This window comes from Crocodylus siamensis, chromosome 2 (assembly GCF_052110815.1).
Source record: "Crocodylus siamensis isolate JL-2025a chromosome 2, ASM5211081v1, whole genome shotgun sequence".
Lineage (NCBI taxonomy): Eukaryota > Metazoa > Chordata > Crocodylia > Crocodylidae > Crocodylus > Crocodylus siamensis.
Window position 1 is genome coordinate 266,029,803 of NC_143396.1, and position 23,082 is coordinate 266,052,884.

A 23,082-nucleotide genomic window follows, 5' to 3' on the forward strand; every position below is an offset into this window, starting at 1 on the left:
AGAGCAACTCAAAGCTGCTCTAATTAAAGCATTCCAAGTGTTATATGCCTCAGCAACCCTGTATTGAAAAATGGCAGTGGAGGCACTTTAACTAAAGTGTGGTAATTACCATTCCAGTAGACTCTATTAGAGTTTGCTCCAATATGCTGTAATTACAGGGCATTGGAAAAGCCTTGCTGCACATGTATAGGTGCCCACAGAGCCAGAATTCAGATGCCAGGTTTTCCATTTGCTTCAATGGAAGATACAAAAAGGGACAGTGCCTGTAGACCCAGCATCAGGAATTTAAGCAAACTAAATATGATTTAGAAGTTTCTGCAACTGATCTAATTAGAAATGAAAAGCAAATAGTTTGGGCAGGAAGGGAGAGAATTCAGAAAGAAAAAGAAAGTCTAGCAAGGTTAAGAAGGCCAGCCTTAAGGAATCTCATTCTGTTCCCAGCCACACTAATTTTCAGAGCTGTAGCAGTGTAATTAAGGACAGAATTTAACTCAAGAATTTCATATCTTCTCCCATTGGGATAAATTATACACATGGGATGGATGTAATGGATGGGATCAATGTAGTCAATTTGCTTTTTTACAGTGCATCTTCATTTCAATGCACAAGTGTCAAAACATAGCAACTACATGGTACATCATGTTACAACCCGTACAATAGCTACATCAGAATCTGTAAGATGAAAACCAGTCTTCACAGTTACAAAGGAAGCCTCCCAGGCATGACTTGAAGCAGGAACATCTTACTGAGACTTCAGTATGGCAGCCTGAACTGTAGGTCTTGACGATTTGGGATACCCCTTTCATCTCAAAGGGTATTGACTCTGAACGCTAATGACCACATTAAACAAACACTACAGATGCACCTAGAATTGTAAATGCTTAGGCAAATATGGAACTAGAGTAAGCACCTCATTGCTAATCATTTCAGTGAAATATCCAGCAAAACTAGGAGCACAAGCTGGGTCTAGGAAGAGTTCTACCATTTTTTCACTCTTAATCCTGGGTCCCCTTTTTGATACTGGCTCCAGTTTATAATAGAAGAGAAAGCTAAGAAAGATTCAGTCTTCAGTGCATGCTTTATCCATTTTTCATGCCCAATTAAAGTCTTAAATCTGCTGTCAGCTGACAGGGAAACACCACCATGGTCCTATCTTCACAAACTAGAACTGTGTTTTAGCCAAATCACTGTAACCAAAGACTGAGTCAGTGGTAAGTGGCATATGGACAGCTAATTTCTGTACTGCCTGAACTGGAAAGAAAGGCCTTGTTTATTTATTTTTTTAAACAGACAACTATCCCATATTCCTCATGGAATTCCCACCCCCGCCCTCCCCCCAGTTTTCAACCCAGGCTATGAATTGCAGTGCAGCTAACATATCAAGTTAGATTCCAGTCTCTGCAACCTTCATAATTATCATTGTTATGGTAGAGCTTATAGGTTCCATCTGCGGTGAGGGCCACATTGCAGTGAGAACTACTTTCAAGTGCAATAAGAAAGCCTAAAAAGCTTGTAATATAAACAGGCAAGACAGACGGAGGGCATGAGCGAAGAAAGGCACAGAAATGTGAAACGACTTGTCCACAGGTTGTATGCAGGTCATCTTAACTGAAAAGAAAATGCAAATATCCTTACTCTACATTCTATTACTCTTCTGGGAATAAGCATGGAGGATCTAGTCTAAATTAAATGCATGTGATACCATAGGAATTCTAAAATTCTACAAATGTTAGAGAATTGTAGCCTGCTTCTAATATTCATTCTTTAAACCATCCTTTTAAATTAACTGCTTACCAAATATTGTAAATGCTGTGTGGTAGAGACAGTCTTTCCACAGGCATGGGTGATGCCTTTAAGTTATTAAATTTAGTTAGTAAATTTGACATCTGAGCTACAGTAGAACACAATATTAACAAGTCAATATTTGCTGACCAATGCCACAGATGTACCCCTATATTATCATTAAGTAAAGGATGAAAGAGAAGCAAATTCACATCCCAGGCAGGATTTTATAAATGCTTCTTAGAAAAATAAATTTCCTCTCAGAAGTATAAAGGAAAGACCACACTAAAGCACTGTGAATCAATAATCATGCTTAAAGACAGAACTAACTAGCATGGCTGGGTTACTTTGAGGGTCAAACCTCAATGAAATTTGATGCATATCTTTTTTTCACTCACCATCTTTCTGGGAAAAAAGAAATGACACTCATTAGTGAGGCAGTTATAAATCAGGTCTACAATTAGCCACCAAAAGTAACTAAGTTTGAAAAGGAAGATGGGAAAACTGATATCATGAAATTTTGCTGCCCGTAGCAAGAACCCCCACACATGCCCTCTTCACTCATTAACAAACTGCGGAGTGAGAGATGTTGTAAGGCATTTATTTCATTATGTGTTGAAAAGGGACAGTTTTGTCTCCAAAACAATTACAGAAATAACAATACAATACTTACTGCATAATACTCTACTGTTAAAACCAAAATATTTTCCATCACATGTGCTTGGCAAATGAAGAAATGGGATAAGTTGCCATTGAAATAAATGGTGTTAGAAAGCACCATCTTCACTGTCATCATCACATGTATTCTGTCATGCAGTAAAGTAAAAAGCCAAAAAGAGCATGTATTTTTGGTTTTACAGTAAGCCATGATTTTTTTAAAATTTTATATACTTATATACAAATTAAGTACAAAACTTGTTTTATTTTCATAAGTCATTTGTGAACAGGACTGAAGCAAAATCACAACACACACACGCTTGTTAACACTAAAGCTGGATTTATGTATGTGTGTTGTCATATTCGTGATACTCATCACAACAAAAAAAATTAAATAAAATCAGAATGGTCCCAAACTCGTGGCACTGGACTGGGAACGCTACATTTTAACCATGCCAAGGACAAAGGAGGACACACAACTCCATTCACACATGAAGGAATATTTTTCTTAAAGCTATGGGATCTTAAGGGATTATGTTTGAGGAGAATGTTGGCATTCAATGGGATATGCGATTCTCACAGGGATATATGTGAGCCATATAAAATACTGAATAAACAATCCAAAGAAATAACTTAAAAAAAATACATCTAATACAATATTTTTCTTTACAGCACTGACTCTTTACAGGAGATAAACAACCCCTCTCATTCTTATGGGCTCCTAACATCTAAAACAGAAACTTGCTATTTCATACTTAAAGTACACATGCCCTTTCATAATTTTTTATATATAAAAATTTTCACACAAAATGTTAACATAATTTATATCTGAAAACTACTGTAGAAAGAATGCAAGATAATGAAAATAATATGGGTTTCCTTAAATTGATTAACTGGGAAGACCTGATTTTCAAGAGTTCCAATCATTCAATTATGGCTGTTTCTGGAGTTTCCACCGATTTCCCAGGCAACAATGAAATATAACATCACACAAAGAGCCTGGCACAAGCAAAAGAATTTGGATTTTTGCCATTTATTTTCCCGTTCCATGCAAATAAATAGCAAGTAGGCTCAATACAAGTTCCAAGTCCAATGGTGTCACATGACCCATAAGAAGATATCTCTGCACCAGTCTAGGGCAGCCCCAGGGAGCATCATACAGGGATATGCCATGCCCAGTTGGAGAATGCTACGTCCTGAACTGGAAAAGGTGTAGTCACCTTACTGTACCGTTGTGTGAAAGCCAATCATCTATGTAAGCTCTGTAAAACAGGGCTTATTGGCATGCATAAAGCATCACATTCCAAGGCGGCTAAACTGCTTCCAGCTAGGGAGGTAGTGGGTCCACCACGTCTCCAAATGGCACTCCACGGTGTCATGTTGGGACAGTATAGACATACCTTATGCTACGTCAACTTCAATGGATCCCGGGTTGGGAAGTGAAATCCTAGCCTCACTGAAGTCAATGGCAAAGCTTCAATTGGCTTCAAATGACACCAAGATTTCACTCAAGGTTTTTAGAAATTAAAACCTCTCTTTGTTTCACATGTGCGCACACAGACACACACACATGGTGGATCTGACAGTTAAATCTGTCTTCCCCTCCACAGGAAAGGTGTCACTGTAAGCAGAGGTTCAGTATAACCTAAACACCATCAAGCACATAACCTTCCCTCTATCTCACTAGAATTAACAGTTCTAGCAAATCATGGTCTTGCTAAGGATTGTCCCCTAAAATCTTTTATGATTTGATCCACTTTAGGCAGCCACATTAAATCAAAAAGTTCAGCATTCAGTGGCTGAGATCCATAGAACAGGCAGAAAAAGAAGGAAGGGCATAGGAGCCACTCTTCTGGAAGAAAAACCCCTATATGAAATTGCACTGAAGCAGAAGTTGCCAATTAAATTAGTAGTCTTATTTGGAATGCTGAGTCTGAGAGAGAGGAACATTTAACAGAAATGATTATTTTAATCTATTTATCTATCTTATTTTTTAAGATTAAGAGGATGCAAAAAATGGTTATGGTTACCAAGTCATAAACAAACTTACACAACATGACTAAGAAAAGAAAGCCAGAAGGAAGGGGAGATGTATAACATGAGCTTTCATAAGTTGTAAGTAACAGGCTTATTTCATCAGATGCTGTGAAAGGTCAGGATCTCTGATTTAGTCAGTCTACAAGGTGAAAATCTACCCTGCTTTCTGCCTGACTTCAGATTAATAGGGCTAACTGCCTCTCAAAGAAAAGATTAATCGCTGTTACTAAAAATGAGGGAAAAAAGAAATGGAAGTTAGTAATGAAAGTGCATTCCTCTAAGTCTGCACAAATGTCACTGGCTCAAATGCTATCAGTTAAGAGTCTATGCATTTCAGAACGAGATTTTCTGAACAGCTACAAAGGCTGTGGCCACTAGTCAGTTTTTAAAGGTCTGATTCACTTGCCGCTGCTGCCACTCAACTAGTTTATGAAGCAAAGTTTTGCTTAAAAGCTGGCAGGGTTAGAAAGCTTTTTCACTGGAGTAAAAGTATTAGACCAGTGATAGCTAAAGCCTTTGACTAGTTTTACTCTGTTGTTTTGGGGCAATATCTTGTCTCTGATTCCTCTGCTAAAAATCCAGCTGTTTCCAGGTTGGATATAGTCCCAAGTTATTTGGAGAATCTGGAGCCTTATCTTGAGAAATCCTTAGAATCTGCAACTCTTGCTCAGGTAGTAGGATCAGGTCCTTAAAATGAATTCATGTATTTTAAAAAACAAACAAACACTTAATCAGCGATTTTCTCTCTGAACAACCTACTACAGAAAAATACACAAAAATTTAATAGACCTCCTACACAGAAGCGCACATGCATTTAGAACCGGGATCTGTAATATACTCTGTCATTTGCATTAAAACATGCTACATTTACAAATCTACCATCCATGGATAAAATGGATTCTAGCAGTCCACCAGCCCAGTCAACCAGCACTTACATACAGCACACAGGCTTTGTATACCCAGACACAGATAAACCAAAAGGCAAAATGGCATATCCCAATGGTATGCTCTATTTCACTAACCACAAAAATAAACACTGATGATCATCATAGTCATAACGCATTTTAAAACTGGCCTTTGAGTAATGAACTGAGTAATGCGATATAACCATTATAAAACAAAGCATGTGTCAAAGCTGGTTGGAGCAAATGGGTGAAGGTAATGGCTTTACATTACAGGCTATTCAATACCATGCAAGTTTTCTTCACACCGGGACTAATCTTCTTGTTTTGAGACCAATTACAAAACTTCACTGATTTCCATGGGACCAAGATTTCAATTTTCGCAGTTAATTCTGCTCCATTATCCTGTCATAAACCAGGAAAAACTTCAGGGAAATTAGAGTGTTAGTGCAGGTTTACAACAGTACAACAGAACTGAATTTAACTTTTACAGGGTAACTTGACTATTAGAATATAATTACTATGGAGATTCTACCCGTCAACACAATGATAATGTCAAAGCCTCCAAAAATATAGCAGAACCTCACTCATTCACATTCCCTTTTTCATATACATAAGATGGAAGTTTCCCCCAATCCCCAGCAAGGATGCAATAGCTAGAATACTCTAGAGTGAGGTCTAATATTACTAAGACTTCATTACTTTTACAAAATACTACAGAACACTAACTAGCGTACTATGAAGTACAAGCATAATTAAAAGTAGTCTACCCTTGTCAAATAAAGTAAAGCACTTAAGATATGCTCAACCTTAAGTATGTATTTAAGTGCTTTAAATCATTAGCTATGTACTTAGACACACATTTAATGTTAAGTGCTCAAATACTTTGTACAGAAGAACCCTTGGTTTTTTATTGCCTCTGTTCTGATAATGAGGAATTAACAAATGTAAAAAGCTCACCATTGGTTTCCCAGTTCAATGGCATCCGCAAAGTTGTACCACTAAAGTGGTAACTCAATAACTTGAAGAAAAACTTACTTTTAGGTATATTAGATGGTATTTATCTGGAAACCCCATTACAATGCCATGTCAATAAAAAACATTTGCATGATACTGGTGCTCAGTAAATTAAAATGATAGCAATAAACTTGATAAATAAAATAAATTATAGACAAAGGGAAAGACATTGGTCAGGATCAGGCTAGTGAAATAAACTCATTTTCTAGTTATTGCCAACTTCTGGAACATATTTAAATAAAGTATTTTGTAAAACTTCAGAGAATTACAAAATAAATGTTTAAAAATTATTTGTAAACAAGTGTAAAATGCAAATTAGATTTCAGTAGTTTATTTTGGAGAAATAAAGCAGTGCAATATAGGCCAACCAAAATTCGAAAGGCAGCCAGGAAAATAAATTCTTATTCAATGTTATAATTCGGAAACAGCATACAGACATTTTACTTGTATCCAACACTCAGATTCATGTAAACATAGTTAGTTTGAAAAGTCTTGAATTACTAACCCAGATTTAGCATCATTTCCCACCCTCATTACCCAATTAAAATATTTCCATTTTTATAAAGGGAGCAAATGGCAAGTCCACAAACACCCAACCAGCTGGTTACATGAGAGTATCATACAAAAGCACACGCTGACGGTGTCCTTCCTGAGGGAATCTTTGTTGCATATTGAACACAAGAGATTTGAAAAACAAAACAACTTTGGATGTCAATTTTATTTCAGTCATGGATGTAGGAAAGGTCTGGTCTGTCATAAACACTTTTAGAAACCCTTGGCTAAGGGCATACACACCTCGTACACCACCACCAATCATGAGACCTGCAAAATAAAGTAACCTGTGGGATTCAGCAGCCTCAGAATAACCTAGCATTGTGCCAGGTGCCTGATTCAGAATAGATTTGTACACAGATGCAGGGCCTTTGCTACATGTCTGTTTGTACAAATCTGTCTCTGAAATCTAATACAAACACCTGACACTCGAAGCCCTGTACAGAGGAAGTTTTAGAGAATGTACAACTAATAATTCTCCTAAAGGTGTTGTTTCGTTGGGGGGTTTTGGGAGGGGGGCTTTTAAGTATCCTATAAATTTAATCCCTGCTATAGAATTCCTTTGAATGGCACTACAATATTATTTTCTATTAGATTCTATAGTTTTAAGGATTTTTTAATAAAATCCTACTACATGCTACAGGACTTTTCCACGACGGATTACCATGACTTTATGGCAGTGATCTCCTTTCAAATGATTTGGCTCACTCCTCCTTCCCAGCCCTTCCACTCCCTAGCTTTGTATCACATCCCCCCAGTCTTGTCCATCACAGGGTCCATCAATATCAGATACAAGAATAAGCTGACACCGTTGAGATGCCATGGTGATACATGCCTAAGGTTCAAAAACAGAAAAACAAGGAACTATCATTTCTGTAAGATAAGAGATTAATTAAGGTGAAGTTTGCTTAACAGTGTCACTTCGAATATAGCTCAGGAATTATCTAAAGATGGAAAGGCCATGACCCCACCAAAGTAGTGTCAAACTCACAGGTTGACCAACTCAGTTACCTTTCATTTAGTGTTCACGACTGGCAAAAGCTGCAGGAAATTTTTGAAGGACAGGAAATGCTGCCATGTTTAAGATCTCATATACATCACAGGTCCCCTGTGGCATCTTAATTGCAACGTCCAATCAACGTGTTACTCCTCACAGTGAGTACACACACACTGCTCTGTAAAATCATCCCACAGAGCCTTACTTGTGGGTTCAAGATAGCAACAGTTTCTAGATTAGAAGAACAATCATATATTACTAACAGACGCACAGCCCTGCTTCACCCAGTTTTGCCTGCGTTTAACCGCTGAGAAGAATTGTTTTACATTGGGATTACATATGCCTCAACTGAGAGCAGTGGCTTCAAATCTCAATTATCCATGCATTCACAGGCTCCACAAGACTGCTTTACTACTCTAAGAAAGTAGAAGTAGACCCATTTGCTGGCCCTTTAGCACAGCATGAATGATATTTAGCAGATGATATTCTTTGCTACAGAATGAACTGAAACCACTAATTCTTTCAGGGTCTTACACCCAGCTGTAGGAAGAGAGAGCACTACTTTCTCCACTAAAAGTCACTCAACCCCTGGCATACCCACAGCTGTATTATGTACCCTTTTGGTTTTAGACTCTAGCTGTTCTGGGTCAGAAACTGTTCCTTATTGCCATAATGCAAGTCCAAATGGAAGCTGCCTTTATCTTGGGTAATCTGGCTCAAGGAAAAGAATCCTAGAGCTGGAACTAGCTGCCTCCTCCATTTTGAAAACAAAAGTAATTGTAATCTCTTCTGTCCCATTAAAATCATGTGCAGTCCTTACACTTCTATCAAGTGACTGATGAAAGTCTGGACTGAGCAATGATGGCCAGACTCACTGTACTTCTGTGAGGGCCTAGCTGGAAAGAGGAAATGTGAAGCATCTGCGAAAGGGGAAAAATTCTCTAGCACTTTCACATTCACGCATGCCACCTACACCATTATTCTTCCTGATTCCGTGAGGTCTGATTCTAAAATGCTGGTAATTGGTGATTACAAAGAAAAACGATAACTAAAAAGCAACCCTCTCCACATTAAGATCTAGTGTTAAAAACACAAGTGTGTGTAAACTCACTACAGATTTGCAACTGGAATCTGATGAAATGGATCCAGATCACTTCCCCCCCTCCCTTTTTTAGATCATTTCATCAACAAATCAGGTTAAATCAATGGAAGATTTTTTTTTCTGTTTTTTTTTCCCCTTTCTTTCTCTCTTCTGTGTTTTTTTTTTGTTTTTTTTTAAAGTAATTGTGTTGTTACAGCCTGCTCTGGTTCTGGGATCATTATGTGAATCCCTGTGCCTTTTCCTCAGTCCATGGCATCGGCTGGTTATTGGGAGGAAGCTTTTGTTGCCAAAGTGGCAACGCAGTGCTGCTGAAAGCTCGGTGAGACTGCAGAGTTGCAGCCTAGTCTCTGGTGCTGCAGCTTCACCGCGCTGTTGGTCTCGTTCTCCACAATCCAGGAGGACTCTTTTCCCACCACACTTCGGCAGCCTGTGCTAGCACAGCATGTCCGCTCCCCCATAAGGCCACTGGTCTGCTCAGCCAGGAGTTTGCTGTGGTTCACCTGGGTCACCTCTGGGGCCTGGCCCTGCAGGACAGCAGCTATGTGGTTCAGGAGGTCTGTGAAGAATTCTGAAACGCCCTCATAACCTGAGAAGGAAAGAGAAGCAAGTGAGTCACCTGCAGCAAGTCATCCCCCACAAATATCCCTTCTCTCTGTACGCCCCCAGTCATAAGTGGCCCTTACACTCTGCAGTACAGTTCTGTGCACACAACTGACTGCAGGTGCAAACACTGGCCATGAATGGATGTTCATTTCTACTACTGGAAATTTCTGAGAGATTTCCACCAGTAGAAATCTTTGCAGGAGACTGAGCATACAGATCTTCAGAGCCAGCCACCCTCTCTCCCCTGCTCTCCTTGCCTTCCCCAGACTAGGGTGATCCAGTCCAGCAGTGCCTGCTCCACTCCTCCCAATCCCCAGGGGCAGTGGTACAGCAGGGGATGACTCCCCATGTTTTCCCCAAGCGGGGGTCTAGGGCGGCTCCCAGCCTCTTCCCAAAGCAGGCACTACCTGGCTGGAGGAAGGGGCTGGGAGTTTGGCTTTGCTGTTCCTCTTCCAGTCCCAGACTAACCCACGACAGGGAAAGCGATAGAGCAAAGCTTCCCATTTGAATACAAATGAAAAATGCCACAAGTAAAAGAAAGAAACAAAAAAAGAAACAAAGACAGAAACAAATGCTAGGATTGGATTCTAAAGGGATGTAATTTTTTTTTTGTCATTGTATGGCATATTTATAACCTGAATGTGAGAAAGAATCGATTGTCATTTATACTGCTAAACTGGTTTTGGTTTTTGAAACTACAGCAGATTAGACAATTCTCCTATGTTCCTTTTAAAAGGCAACCGGTATACAACCAGTATATTCCAGACAACAGCTTTTACAACTCAGTTTTCTTTACAACTTGAAAACCATAAAGAAATAGAATCAACCAAATTCAAAACGCCAGTTGCCCGAGCATCCGTAAGCAGCAGCAGCTGGGCATCAACCAGCACCCAGCACAGACGGTTAGCAGAGCGGGAGCCAAGGAATCCCCACTTTTGTCACACGGCTTCTGTTAACATCTCTTGCTTATGTAACTTCTCCCACCTCCAGGGAATTAGTTTTTAAATCTACTCAATGCGCTTCAAACACTCTGGGAATAAGCCATCTCCATAGTAACAGCTTTACTGTGCAGAGGGAAGATCCATAGTGGCCCGGGCTGTTCTGGGCATGCTCAGTTAGAACAAAATAAGCCATATGCAGAGGGCACATGGGAAACTTGTAGGGAAGTCATTCTTAATGTTTAGGGAGCTAGGACAGAAACACTTAAGTCCTGAAATGTGAGAGGTAATAGAATATAGGAAACTGTGCACTTCTCCTGAACCAGCACTTTGCAGCATCTCTTTGGGCATGCTGCAGTCATTCAGAGTTACAGTACACATGGTAAATAAAGGAAGGAGTCAGGAAGAGAGGAGGTGAACTCCAGCCTGACTCAACACAAAGACTGAATGGACACAAAAGAACTCTATAAAGAACCACAGTCATGCTGCTGGCTGCTAATAACCAACAGTGTTGCCACAGCATCTTCAGAGGAAAATTCAAGGCAATGACTGCACATTCAGGAAGTCAGGTGGATGCACAAATTAGGTTTAGATTGAAGAAATTACAGGAAACAGGGATGGGGTTTAAATGACAGAGGGACAGTGACAGGACATTCTTTCCACAAGTTATGATCACAGAAAATTAGGGTTGGAGGGACCTCAGATCATATAGCCCAACCCCTGCTCAAAGCAACTAGATCTAAGGGGTTGGATTAGTTCATCTATTCCAAACCCCTGCTCATCCCAAACTAGATCATCCCAGCCAAGGGTTTTTCCAGCCTGGTCTTAAAAATCTCCAAGGATGGAGATTCCACAACCTCTCTGGGTAACCTGTTCCAGTGCTTTACCACCTTCCTTGTGAAAAAGCTTTTCTTAATATCCAACCTAAACTTCCCCTGCTGCAACTTGAAACCATTGCTCCTGTTCCGTCATCTGCCAGATGACAACAGTCCAGCTCCATCCTCTTTGGAACCACCCTTCAGGTAGTTGAAGGCTGCTATTAAATCTCACCTCAGTCTTCTCTTCTCTAGACTAAAACTGAGTTCCCTCAGCCTCCACTCATCAAGTCATATGCCCCAGCCCCCTAACTGTTTTCACTGCCCTCCACCTGTCTCTCTCCAATTTCTCCATATCCCTTCTGTAGTGGGGGGCCCCAAAACTGGACACACTACTCCAGATGCGGCCTAACCTGTGCTGAATAGAAGGAAATAATCACTTCCCTTGATCTGCTGGCAACACTCCTAGCAGTGCAGCCTAGTATGCCATTAGCCTTCTTGGCAATAAGGGCACACTGTTGGCTCATATTCAGCTTATTATCCACTGTAACCCCCAGGTCCTTATCTGCAGAGCTGCTGCCTAGCTAATCAGCCCCCAGCCTGCACTGGTGTATGGGACTGTTTCATCCTAAGTGCAGGACTTTGCACTTGTCCTTTTTGAATCTCATGAGATTTCTTTTGGCCCAATCCTCCAATTTGTCTAAATCTCTGAATCCTAGCTCTACTCTCCAGCATATCATAGAAGGCAATCAGGTTGGTCAGGCATGACTTGCCCTTGGTGAAGCCATGCTGACCATTTCTAAATCACCTTCTCCTCCAAGTGCTTAGAAATGGATTCCTTGAGGATCTGCTCCATGATTTTTCCAGAGACTGAGGTAAAGCCGACCAATTTGTGGTTCCCTGGGTCCTCCTTTTCCCCCTTTCTTAAACATGGGCAATTTATTTGCTTTTTTCCAATTGTCTGGGACATCTCCCCATAACCATGAGTTTTCAAAGATAACAGCCAGCAGCTCTGCAATCGCAGTGGCCCCCTCCCTCAGCATCTTTGAATGCAAACTGCTGAGCCCCATGCACTTGTGTATATCAAGCCTTTCTAAATAATCCCTAACCTGTTCTTTTCCACAGCTGGCTGCTCACCTCCTCCCCAAACTGTGCTGCCCAGTGCAGTAGTTTGGGAGCTGACTTTGCCTGTGAAGACTGAGGTGAAAAAGGCATTAAGCACTTGTACCTTTTCTTCATCCTCTGTCACTAGGCTGCCTCCCCCATACAGTAAGGGACCCACATTTGCTCTGATCCTCCTCCTGTTACTGAGATACTTGTAGAAGCCTTTCTTGTTACCCTTCACACCCCTTGCTAGCTGCAACTCCAGTTGTGCTTTGGCTTTCCTGACTTCATCCCTGCATGCCCAAACAATACTCTCATACTCCCCCCTAGTTGTCTGTCCAAGTTTCCACCTATTATAAGCTTCCTGTTTTCTTTTTTTTAAAGCTTACTGAAGAGCTCCCTGCTAAGCCAAGCTGGTCTTCTGCCATACTTGCTAATCTTCCTTCACATGGGTTGTTCCTTCACCCTTATTAAGGTTGCGGGTTTTTTTGGTTTTTTTTGTTTTTCTTTTTTTAAGCCCTCCTGGACTCCTCTCCCCTTCAGACTGGCTTCCCTGAGGATCCTTAGTTGGCCACTCCAGCACTTGCACCAGGCAGTTGTCCCCATACTCTCCAAAAACTTTCTGGATTGCCCGTGCACTGCTGTATTGCCATCCCAGCAGATGTCAGGGTGATTGAAGTCCCCCATGAGAACCAGGGCCTGTGATCAGGAAACTTCCACTAGCTGTTTGAAAAAAGCCTCATCCACTGCTTCCTCCTGGTCTGGTGATCTATAGCAGACTCCCACCATAACATCTTCCTTGTTGCTCTCCACTCTGATCCTAACCCAGAGACTTTCAAGTGATGAACAGATTCTGTGGATTTGGCTTAGATCTCTAAGTGGGTACAACTTCCATGGGTCCAGTGGAATCAGTGCAGTAGCTCCTGCATACTTGAAACCTGGATGCTGGATTCACGAGAAAAATGTGCAATGACATGAACCTGGAAGGACTGCAAACACCTGGAAAGACAGAAGCGCAATTCTAAAGGATTCTGAGAAACTGGAAAGCTGGGCTAGAGCCAACAGGGTTCAGTTTGTCAGTTCAATGCTGACAAATGCAAGGTGCTGTACCTTGGGAAGAATAAATCAAAACACAAGAACAAAATGGGTGACAACTGGCTGGATGGCAGCACTATGGAAAAGGATCTAGGAGTATTGGTCGATCACAGTCTCAATACAAATCTGCACTGTAATGCAGCTTTAAAAAAAAGCTAATGCAATTTTGGGCTGCATCAATATGTGCAATAGTTGCAAGACATGGCTGGTAATATAGTCTATTTACTCAGAACAGGTTAGGCCTCAACTAGAATACTGTGTGTAGTTTTGGGCTCTTTGAGCAGATGGAGATAAAAGGCATGTGATAAAAATGATAAAGGACTTGGAAGGCAAACTATGAGAGAAGTGGCATTTTGAGCTTGTGCAAAAGGGCTGCTTAGAGATGTTAGACTGGCCTCCACCTGCTCCCCCAATACAACGTGCTTTAGCAGAAGGAGCAGCGCATTATTTTGGCCCAGCTCTGCAGCATCTGTACAGATTGGGTGCTTCAGTGGGGCCTTCTGGAGCTTTTAGCTAAAGCTGATTTATTAATCAGCTGTTACATAAAGGTGCCAAAAAAGCCCCACCAAAGCACCTGATCTATACAGAGGCTGCAGAGCTGGGTCCAACTAAGGCGCTGCTTCTTTTGGGTATGTATGGCACTTTGTGCAGGAATATGCAGAGTTGAAAATAAAGTGCCGCTTTATCTATTTATTTATTTTAACATCTGCAAGCACTCAAGGTGATTAAGAAGGGATATGATAGCAGTCTTCAAATATCTGAAGTCCTACCACAAAGACAACAGAGGACACCTTTTATCTATCTCAGCAAAGGGTAAGATACATAGCAATGTCTTGAAATTGCAGCGAAACAGGTTTAGATTAGATACCTGGAAAAAACTCTCTCATTGTTAGAACAGTGAGACAGTGGAATAGACTGCCTAGGAAAGTTGTGGAATCTCCTTCATAATTTGGAGAAGACCAGGAAGAGGTTGGAGAAGCATTGTTTAGGAGTAGCAATGCCTACAGAGAACAACAGTTAGGAATCCAGGAGTCCCACAGAATGGGAGTCACAAAAAGAGCTTAATAGCCCTGAGCAGTTAAATATTGTAGAGGACAATGCTCAAAAGCAGGGGAACTAAGCACAGCTTTACAACCAGCTTAGTTACAGATGAAGATTAAAAAGCCTGGGATACGTTTTTAAAAGGGAAAAGGGCTACAGAAAGGAGGTACGACAAGTAAAATTATTTGCCGTCTCCAAGTTGGAGAAAAGGAATGAAGGGTGTTTTGGGTGTCTTTGGGCTACATGCTTTGTAGCTGTGTGACAAGGATGTTTCTACAGTTTTAGGAACACGATAGACAAGGTATGAGATGGTTTGGATAGGGATGTTCCTGCTTTGAGCAGGAATCTGGAGTAGATGACCTCCTGAGGTCCCCTCCAACCCTACTTTGATTCTATGAGATCTGAATTTGGTCTTACAGAGGTTAGAAGCGAGAATACTGCATGTGACCAGTCAGTATCTGCTTCATGAGCATAGACAGGTAGGACAACCACAGTCCAAGATGCATCTGAATCAAACCACCACAAAAATGTCCTGCTTGACCTTTGGGAGCGCTGCGATGCAGGTCAAGACCTATATTTAGCAAGTGGACATCACCTCCACACAGGTTTTGGAAAGACTCAGCAATTTTAAACTAACACTGCAAATATTGTAAGTTTGGTTGTTAAAAGAGTGCCCTTCATTTGCAGACAGCCAATGATGAAACCCATTTTTGTGCACTGTCATCTACTCAACACCTGGGAGAAGACAGTCACCATCCTCTGCTGGTGACACCAAGTTTACACATTCATATCGTAACATACATCCAGATTTCCTACACTCAAACTCCACTAAAAACACATGGAGTCTCTAACTCTTCAACATCGCAGACAGAAATCACACCCAAATTTATGCATGAACAAACAGTAACTAGGTAAAGACACAATGAAACAGTATTTATGTAACCTTTTTCACTCTATCACCTTCTCAAGTCAGATCACCTCAACCTGACAGAATGCATTCTAATATCTACCTGCCTAGCATTAAATATCTCATTGTGTTGCTATATCCAAATATACAATCCAGGCAGTTTTCAGTCATGTAGGACAGACAGCAGGTGTCTTGGACATTTATCTTATGTTGTTGAAAAAAACATTGTTACAAAACACAGCAGATGACAGATGATGCACTTCTACACATACATCCACTTCAAACTGGCAATGGTAAATCAGACCCAAGATCACAGCAACAGCTCAGGAAAGGGGTAGGTTCATGAGCTTTGCAATCTGATTATGGGAACAGCAGAGTAAATTGGATATGGGAGCAGATGGAACAAGGTTAGGGCCAGCCTGCCCTCATCTCAGTAGCTGGGACTATCTGAAGTAGGGTATGAGCCCATTGTACAGGCATGTCCCACACCTCCATCTGGCAGCCAGTCTTAGAAGGTGGTTCTAGCTAGCTCAACTTCTGGCTTCAGAAGATAGGATGACACAAGCAAAAAAGAAAGAGCCTTCTGAAAGTTCACCTTGCTGAGGAAAGGAGTGGATGTGGGAAGATTAGGTCCACTGTGATGTAGATTGTCAGAAATGCCATTAAGCTGCCAGTTTCTATACAGAAAGCTGTTGTGCCATCTTTTCTCATGTAACCAAGCTTTGGAATTGACTGTGCAGGACTGTGCCTTTAAAAGGTCCTGTCCCACATTCAAATTAAAACTGAAGAGAAACCAGCTATAGAGATAGTGCTTGAAAACATGTAACAACTTTGTAGCTGGTTGGCTCTTTTTATAGCTAGATAGTCATTTTTATGGTGGAATAATTAATTGCATTGCACATGTGGCTGGTCTAAATTTCTCTGCATTTAACCAATTAATTGCATAAGATACGTAATGTGTGACAGGGGCCTAAGAGACGGCAATCCCAGGGAAATGCAGCAGTTGGGCTTGGTTGTGGGACATGTAGTTTGAGGTGTGAATAAGCAGCACTGAATTTTTCTTGGTCGGAAAATAAATCTAATATGCAAATGTTACAAACCCACTGGGTAGCTGCCCCTCCCTAATCTATTTGGTAACAAATTTAAAGATTGATAACCATAAATGTACATAAAACATACATAGCTTCTCTATGCATTCAAACATTTTGAAAAGGACAAGAAATTTTCTTGCTTCAGTGTCCAAAATATCTATGTACAGAGAACAAACTATTGATCCAATGCCTCTTAAAAGCACAAGATATCATGTGCTCAAAATGCCCGACTCGGAAGGAATTTCTGATGTCTAGCGAAAAGCTGCAGCTTTGGGTGGGAAGCTCTACAACAGAACAGCGTTGGTATGCAGGTGCCTCTGCATGAGCTTCTGCAACAGGGACAGAAAAAAATCTCTACTTGAATACTGAAATTGCTGTAGCTTTCACCCAATGCAGGTCTCACTGTTTTTGGGAGAAGGAAGGTTGAAGTTTAGTTTGTTAAAAACATTAACGCCCTCAGCCATTCTTTGTGCTGTGTTTTGTTTGTGTTTTTTGCCCGTAGGAATGTAGATAAGATTGGAATAGGACTTTCTGGATTATAGTTCAGTTCCTTGCTACTGAAAGGAGCTATGCAAAATAAACCCACTCAAAAAGTATCAACCTCTATCTTAAAATGAATTAGGTTGTTTGTTCCCTTTTATTCTATTGGAAGACTGTTTGCAATTCTTTTGTCATTTGTTTGTGGGTCATACCAGCGCAGTGGAGGCATCCGCACCACAATGAAGGGAAGATTCATACTGCAAAGTGGCTTGAAGAAATTAGAGCACCAGGGAGGTGGTGGGCAACAGACAGTATTTTAAAAGAAAGTTCTGGATCTAGGAAAATGGATGACTATGTAGATAAAATGGGATGGACCGACATCTAGTAATGACATCCATCATATTAAAAGGAGCTGGTTTTCATTTGGTCTCCTTGGTTATAATATTTAGGAAGACGAAAAACCAAAAGTGAGAGATTAAGAAGGGAGACAATTTGGGACAGAATCTCTGCCTCAAAAAACAGACCCCCCCCCCCAAAGAAAAACAAAAAACCCCCAAAAAACTTCACATCATCAAAAAGTTGAAGGAAGAAGAAAGCACACCAGATTAGCAACTCTGCACATGTTTTTACAAGGGAATCCTACAGTTTCAGTAGCAAGATAAAAATATCATGTGAAAAGCATGCACAAGGCAACTGCTCCCAGTGCCTAGCAGATGCATTTTTTTGCTGTTAAGCTAATGAACATGGCACTAAGATAGCACATTACTATTCACCTTTGTGCTGATTCACACATTCCATATGCAAAGAACTTGTTAGCACAGGATATGGTTCCAAAAGTGATTGAACAAGGCAAGGGAAACAATACCAATTTTGACTTGGTCTATAAACATTGTTATCCTTCAGGGTCAAACCATGGCAACTTGTCAGGTTTCTGAATGAGATGGAATGCTCTTCTGATCTGCTAAGACATCTCCTGTGTTCTGAGGATCCCAGCACCCCTCTTACATCTATTATTCCCCAGTTACTGCTGTAATAAATTATCTGTGAAAAGTGTTTCATTATATTAACTCAGATTTTGAAAGGTACATGGCTGGCTGTGCCTACTCCTCAATGTCCTTGTGTCATGGTGCCCAACAAAAGCTGGATAAACCTGCTTGCAGCTGTCCTCACCTTCCACACCAGGAGGCAGACAGACCAGTGGCCTTCCAAGTAACACAAAATGAAGTACTTCATGTAGGGATCCACTGGGGTGAGGATCCTACCTCTGTATAGAAGAGGGTGGAAGCTATAGCATAAAGTTGACTAGTCATCCACACTATGGCCACCTTTGTCCTACAGCTCTAGCTATGGCATGTGCTACTGAAGTACTAGATTAGAGAACCATTACCACAAATGGCTAGCACCCTGCAATCAGAAAATATGCTCTATTTTTTGTTCTAAGAGGCAGCAATTCAACTGACTTCCATTCACCAGTAATATAAATTCCACTTTAAAAATACAGGGATTGGCATCCATCAGCACAGTGCAAAGTGAAAGAACTTTCTTACCTGGGAATGCATTGATATCAATGACTGCATGCTGCCCAGTCTGATTGTTAATGATGATGTCAATTCCAAATAGGGAAACTCCCAGAGCCTGTCTCAGTGCTTTGGAGATCTCCCGGATGACATCATCATCTGGCCGCTCAAACACACCTTCAATTTTATCAAGCTACAACATAAAATGAAAAAAATCCTGGGTGCTTGGAACTCAGCTCTCTCTTCACTGCAAGTGTCAATCTAAAGAGTCTCCATCTCACAGAGCCTAGATCCAGCTTCAGGGGAATCCCTTCCATGAATTAAAAAAAGAGAACCCACAACAGCTTCTTTTGCCATTTAGCATCTTATGCAAATTAAAAGTTGGGCTTCTCCACTGTACCTCATTCACTTCTTGTTATATGATTTCACGCTTGTGAAACTCCATGAAAAAAAAAAAAAAAAAATCAAGAGACACAGAACCCCAATAAAAGCAAATGAAGAATCAGGTCCAGTATTTTAATTACTAAATGCATATATTTCAAAACAAAAAGAACAGTGCAACCTCTACTTTTGCACTGAAGATTATTTTGGATTTCACCAAGTATGAATGATGCCATAATCTAGAGTTTAATCTGTCTCAACAGACTGATAAGAGTTAATTAACAGAAAGGGATTTTCTGCAGAAGATTCAAACTGTACTTAGCCTTCTGGAGATGCTTCAAGGCAGAAGCTGCCTTTTGTATAGGTTTTCAAGTTTGTCATTAATCTACAACAGGTTATTGATGTAGATTTGGATAATTTGTAAATGGGTAACTACTCCTTGGGGGCTGACCAGATACAGTTTACAATTAGGATTCACTATTCATTACTGCTTTAATTAAAAGACAGAGAGAAAAGAAAGAGAGAGAGAAGGATTAGTTTTTATCAGTGTTATAAAGTACTTACTGCTGTTAAGACTGAGGAAGATTCTGGCTTTGACACATTGTGGCTGTTGAAAAATATTGATTCTCTATCTGAAATTAAAAAGAAAAGTAATAAATGAATATAGACTTGGAATTTCTTTTGATTTATAAAGGATTAGGCTACATACAACACTAGGTGGCAGTACAGCCCAGGAAATCTAATCCAGATTAATAGCTAATGACATTCAAGAGCCAGTCACCAAAAAAAAGATATTTTCCGGTGTTCCATCACTTAGTTACCTGTCAACTGTAGAAAAATACAGCCAGAGACCGATACAGTATTAAGATCTCAGGACACATGTAAGATATACAAACACATAAGTATATTATATATGGATGGTTGTGTTTCCCTGCAATAAAATAAATCCTATTAATTAGAAACCATTTTTCCTACGTTAATGAAACTCTTCCTAGGTAATTTTTAGGAATTAAAATGACCATTCAACTGGAAACATTCAAGATCTTATTTACAGAACTGATGGGGCTGGCATCAGATTCAACTAAGAGTGCAGCACGCTTTCAAATTAAAATATCCTGATCGCAAAGGACAGGATCCCACCATTGCATCTCCTTTTAGGCTTTCCATCAGGGCAGATGTTCTGGAAGCTTTCCATCTTGATCACTTGGGGCTAAGCTTCCACCACCAGGGTCCTCTACCAGCATACAGATCCAGAAGTGAATCTGGGCCAGTGTCAAAACAAACGTAGCAGGGACTATGCAGGAGCCATTACTTTCTTAATGGGTCAGTCAAAGAGGGTGTTACTACTGAGCTGTTCTAGTCAGCAGACAGAACCACAGAAAGTCCTAGCTGATTGCTTATAGTAAAGATGCAGAAGACATGAGATGCAAAAAAAAAAAAAATCAATCTGTGACTTGGTAACATGTGGAAGAACAATCATTGAGACCTACAGCAGGTGGCAATAGCAGCTTTTAGATATTCATGGCCTAATTTTCAGTGATGCTCACAGCCCAGAGCTTCTGCAGAGCAGCAGATCTGAAGATCAAGCTACCAGTGCTTAGCCATTTGTAATCACTAATCACACATGTTCCTGATGCATATGGACAGGTTAGAGATGGACTAGGAAAACTTGATTGGGAAGGGAGAAGGGGCAGCATAGGGAAGATGTTAGCATCTGATGAAGTAGGTTGTTGTCTGTGAAAACTTGTATCTCTTTGAAGCAGTTAGACTCTAAGGGTACCTATATCTAAACCAAGTCTGCTGGAACATGGCAATTACCGTGCTCCAGCAGCCTCCCACATCTCGTGCATCAGCACCCCTGTGCTTCAAAATGGCAGCAGGGGCACTTTAACTCAAGCTTATTTGATGAGCTTTAGATAAAGCGCCCCCACTGCCATCTTGAAGCACAGGGATGCTAGTACACTCTGGGCACTTTAGTTAAAGCAGCTTGTCTCTGTGTCTCTCTCTCTATATAGATCTATATCTCACTAACACCAAGGCACGTGATGAGCTTGTATCCTTCTGTTAATCTTTGCTGGTTTTGGTACTTTCCCCTTTCACCCATTCCCAGGCAACACATCTGCTTTTTTAGGCTATAGCAGTTGGACTGCTAGAGCACAGTCTCCTTAGGACATGAACTCTGCTACTTCTCTGTACAGCCTATGGCATAATGTAGCCCAGTCCTTTACCTACTACCTGCTAGATGCATCAGTTCTGAAATACTAGTTCTGCTAAACTTGCACAGCTTTCTATAGTCCAATAGCAATGAAAGCTATATTTCTTTCACAAAAGGAGATTTCAACACATTACATTAAAACTCTCCAAATAAATACTGACGATTTAAAATTGTACCTAGTGGTGATAACAAGAGAATCATCGTCTCTGAAGACCTTGTTCCCCAAATACTTGCCAACTGGAATCAAGTGAAAATGTACAGCTATGTCTCCCACCATGATTTAAAAAAGACCCATGTGACAGAATTCAACTGGCTCTTAATTTAAACATAAAAAAAAGACTGAGGTAAAGACCAGGAAATTCCCAAATGATAAAATCCAGGAATCTCTCCAACATTCAACTATATAAAACTCCAAGAGCAAGGGACAGATGAACCTGGTGAGTGTTTAGAGTTTCTAATGGAGGGACTCTCTCTCCTTCAACAATGATGTAAACCACAGCTTTTAGCAGGTAAGACTCAGGTTAATATCACATAAATATTTACTACAGGATCTCCATTCAAATGTATTCCAGAGCAGATGAGTTATCTCCCTTTCTACTGAAATAATACAGAGGAGGAAATACAGTATGTGAAAACCAGATGCCTTAATTTTAGCTGCCTACTCAAAGTCATTTTTCATTCAGGCTCCCAGCCACAAAGGCCCTTGGAGCTCCCGCCTGCGTTCAAAGCTAACACACAAGCAATTTACCTGAGACACCGGCAGAGAAGTTCTTTAGAGATGGTCTTTTCACAACAGTGTACGACTCTCCGACCACAAACACTTTATACAGCACAGCATTGTGATTGATGAAGCTCTGAATCACACAGGGGGGGCGGATGGCCGTCAGGCCTTCCTGGTTGAATACAATTGCCATCTAAAACACAAAACACAAATACAGTTCTCCACGAGGATTTAGGCTTTCATTTATTTTGCATTTCTCAGTTGTCTGATCATAGTGCGAGTAATGGGGAATATCTATTCAGGGATAATGCCCAAATCCCCTCTCTGTTGCTGGCTTTTATTTTATTCTGTTCACTGCTGTAAGCAAGCTCTAAAACCCTCAGGATGTTATTGGCAGTGCTGCTTTCATTTTAAATTAAGTTTTTATACATACACACAAATGTCATCCATCACAGTTAGTTTATTCATAACCCTGATTTTAGTTTTTATTTTGAAATCAGTAAAAGGTGCGAGTGACAAAGCCTGGAAAATACCTATCAGATTTTTCAGACACTGCCTACTAAGAGATGCTGACCACTCCTTGACAATACAAGCTGTTTCTCTAATCGCTTGGTTTTAAATCTCTGAAGCAATAGGGCTTCCATCACTCCACTTGAGATAGTTCTTCATAGCCTAACAGTTCTTGCTGCTAGGAAATGCTCAGCCGTCATTTTTCTTGGCTCAGTTTCATCCAATTTCTCCAAGTGTATAGACCCCTTAGATGAAGAATGCAGGCATAGGAAGAAATATGCCAGAGGAAATCATTTATGGGGCTTTAATGATGAGTAACAACCAGTTCAAACCTAGCTCATGTAACATTTAAGTAATAGTGAAGGGAAGCACTTTGGAGGAGCCAGCCATAGCCACCAACATATACGACTAAGCTCTATCCTTGGACATCCAATTAAAAATCAGCCAGACATGCTTATTTCCTACTTCAGTTGGTTTGAAAACTGTGCTCTCCTACTGCAATGCATGGCTTTTGTTGCTCTGAGGATGGACTATGACAATATCTCCCATCTGGTGGGGACAAGCATCAGTTTGTGCAAAGCAACATGATGTGCATGCTAAGTGGCAAAGGTTGATGAG

The 23,082-nt window shown here is 40.6% G+C and overlaps 1 protein-coding gene across 3 annotated transcripts in view; it reads right to left on the bottom strand.

The window, feature by feature from the left end:
• Window positions 1-6,699: 6,699 nt before the first annotated feature.
• The window catches only part of ITPK1 (inositol-tetrakisphosphate 1-kinase), a 230,712-nt gene continuing 214,329 nt past the window's right edge, over window positions 6,700-23,082 (bottom strand). For all 3 annotated transcript variants that reach the window (XM_090033903.1, XM_090033904.1, XM_090033905.1), the window contains 4 exons: window positions 21,982-22,147; window positions 19,583-19,650; window positions 18,668-18,830; window positions 6,700-9,632 (listed from right to left, as the gene is read on the bottom strand). In XM_090033903.1, coding sequence (XP_089890029.1) covers window positions 9,310-9,632; window positions 18,668-18,830; window positions 19,583-19,650; window positions 21,982-22,147 — 720 coding nt within the window. In that variant the 3' untranslated portion in view covers window positions 6,700-9,309. The remainder of the gene's footprint in view (window positions 9,633-18,667; window positions 18,831-19,582; window positions 19,651-21,981; window positions 22,148-23,082) is intronic.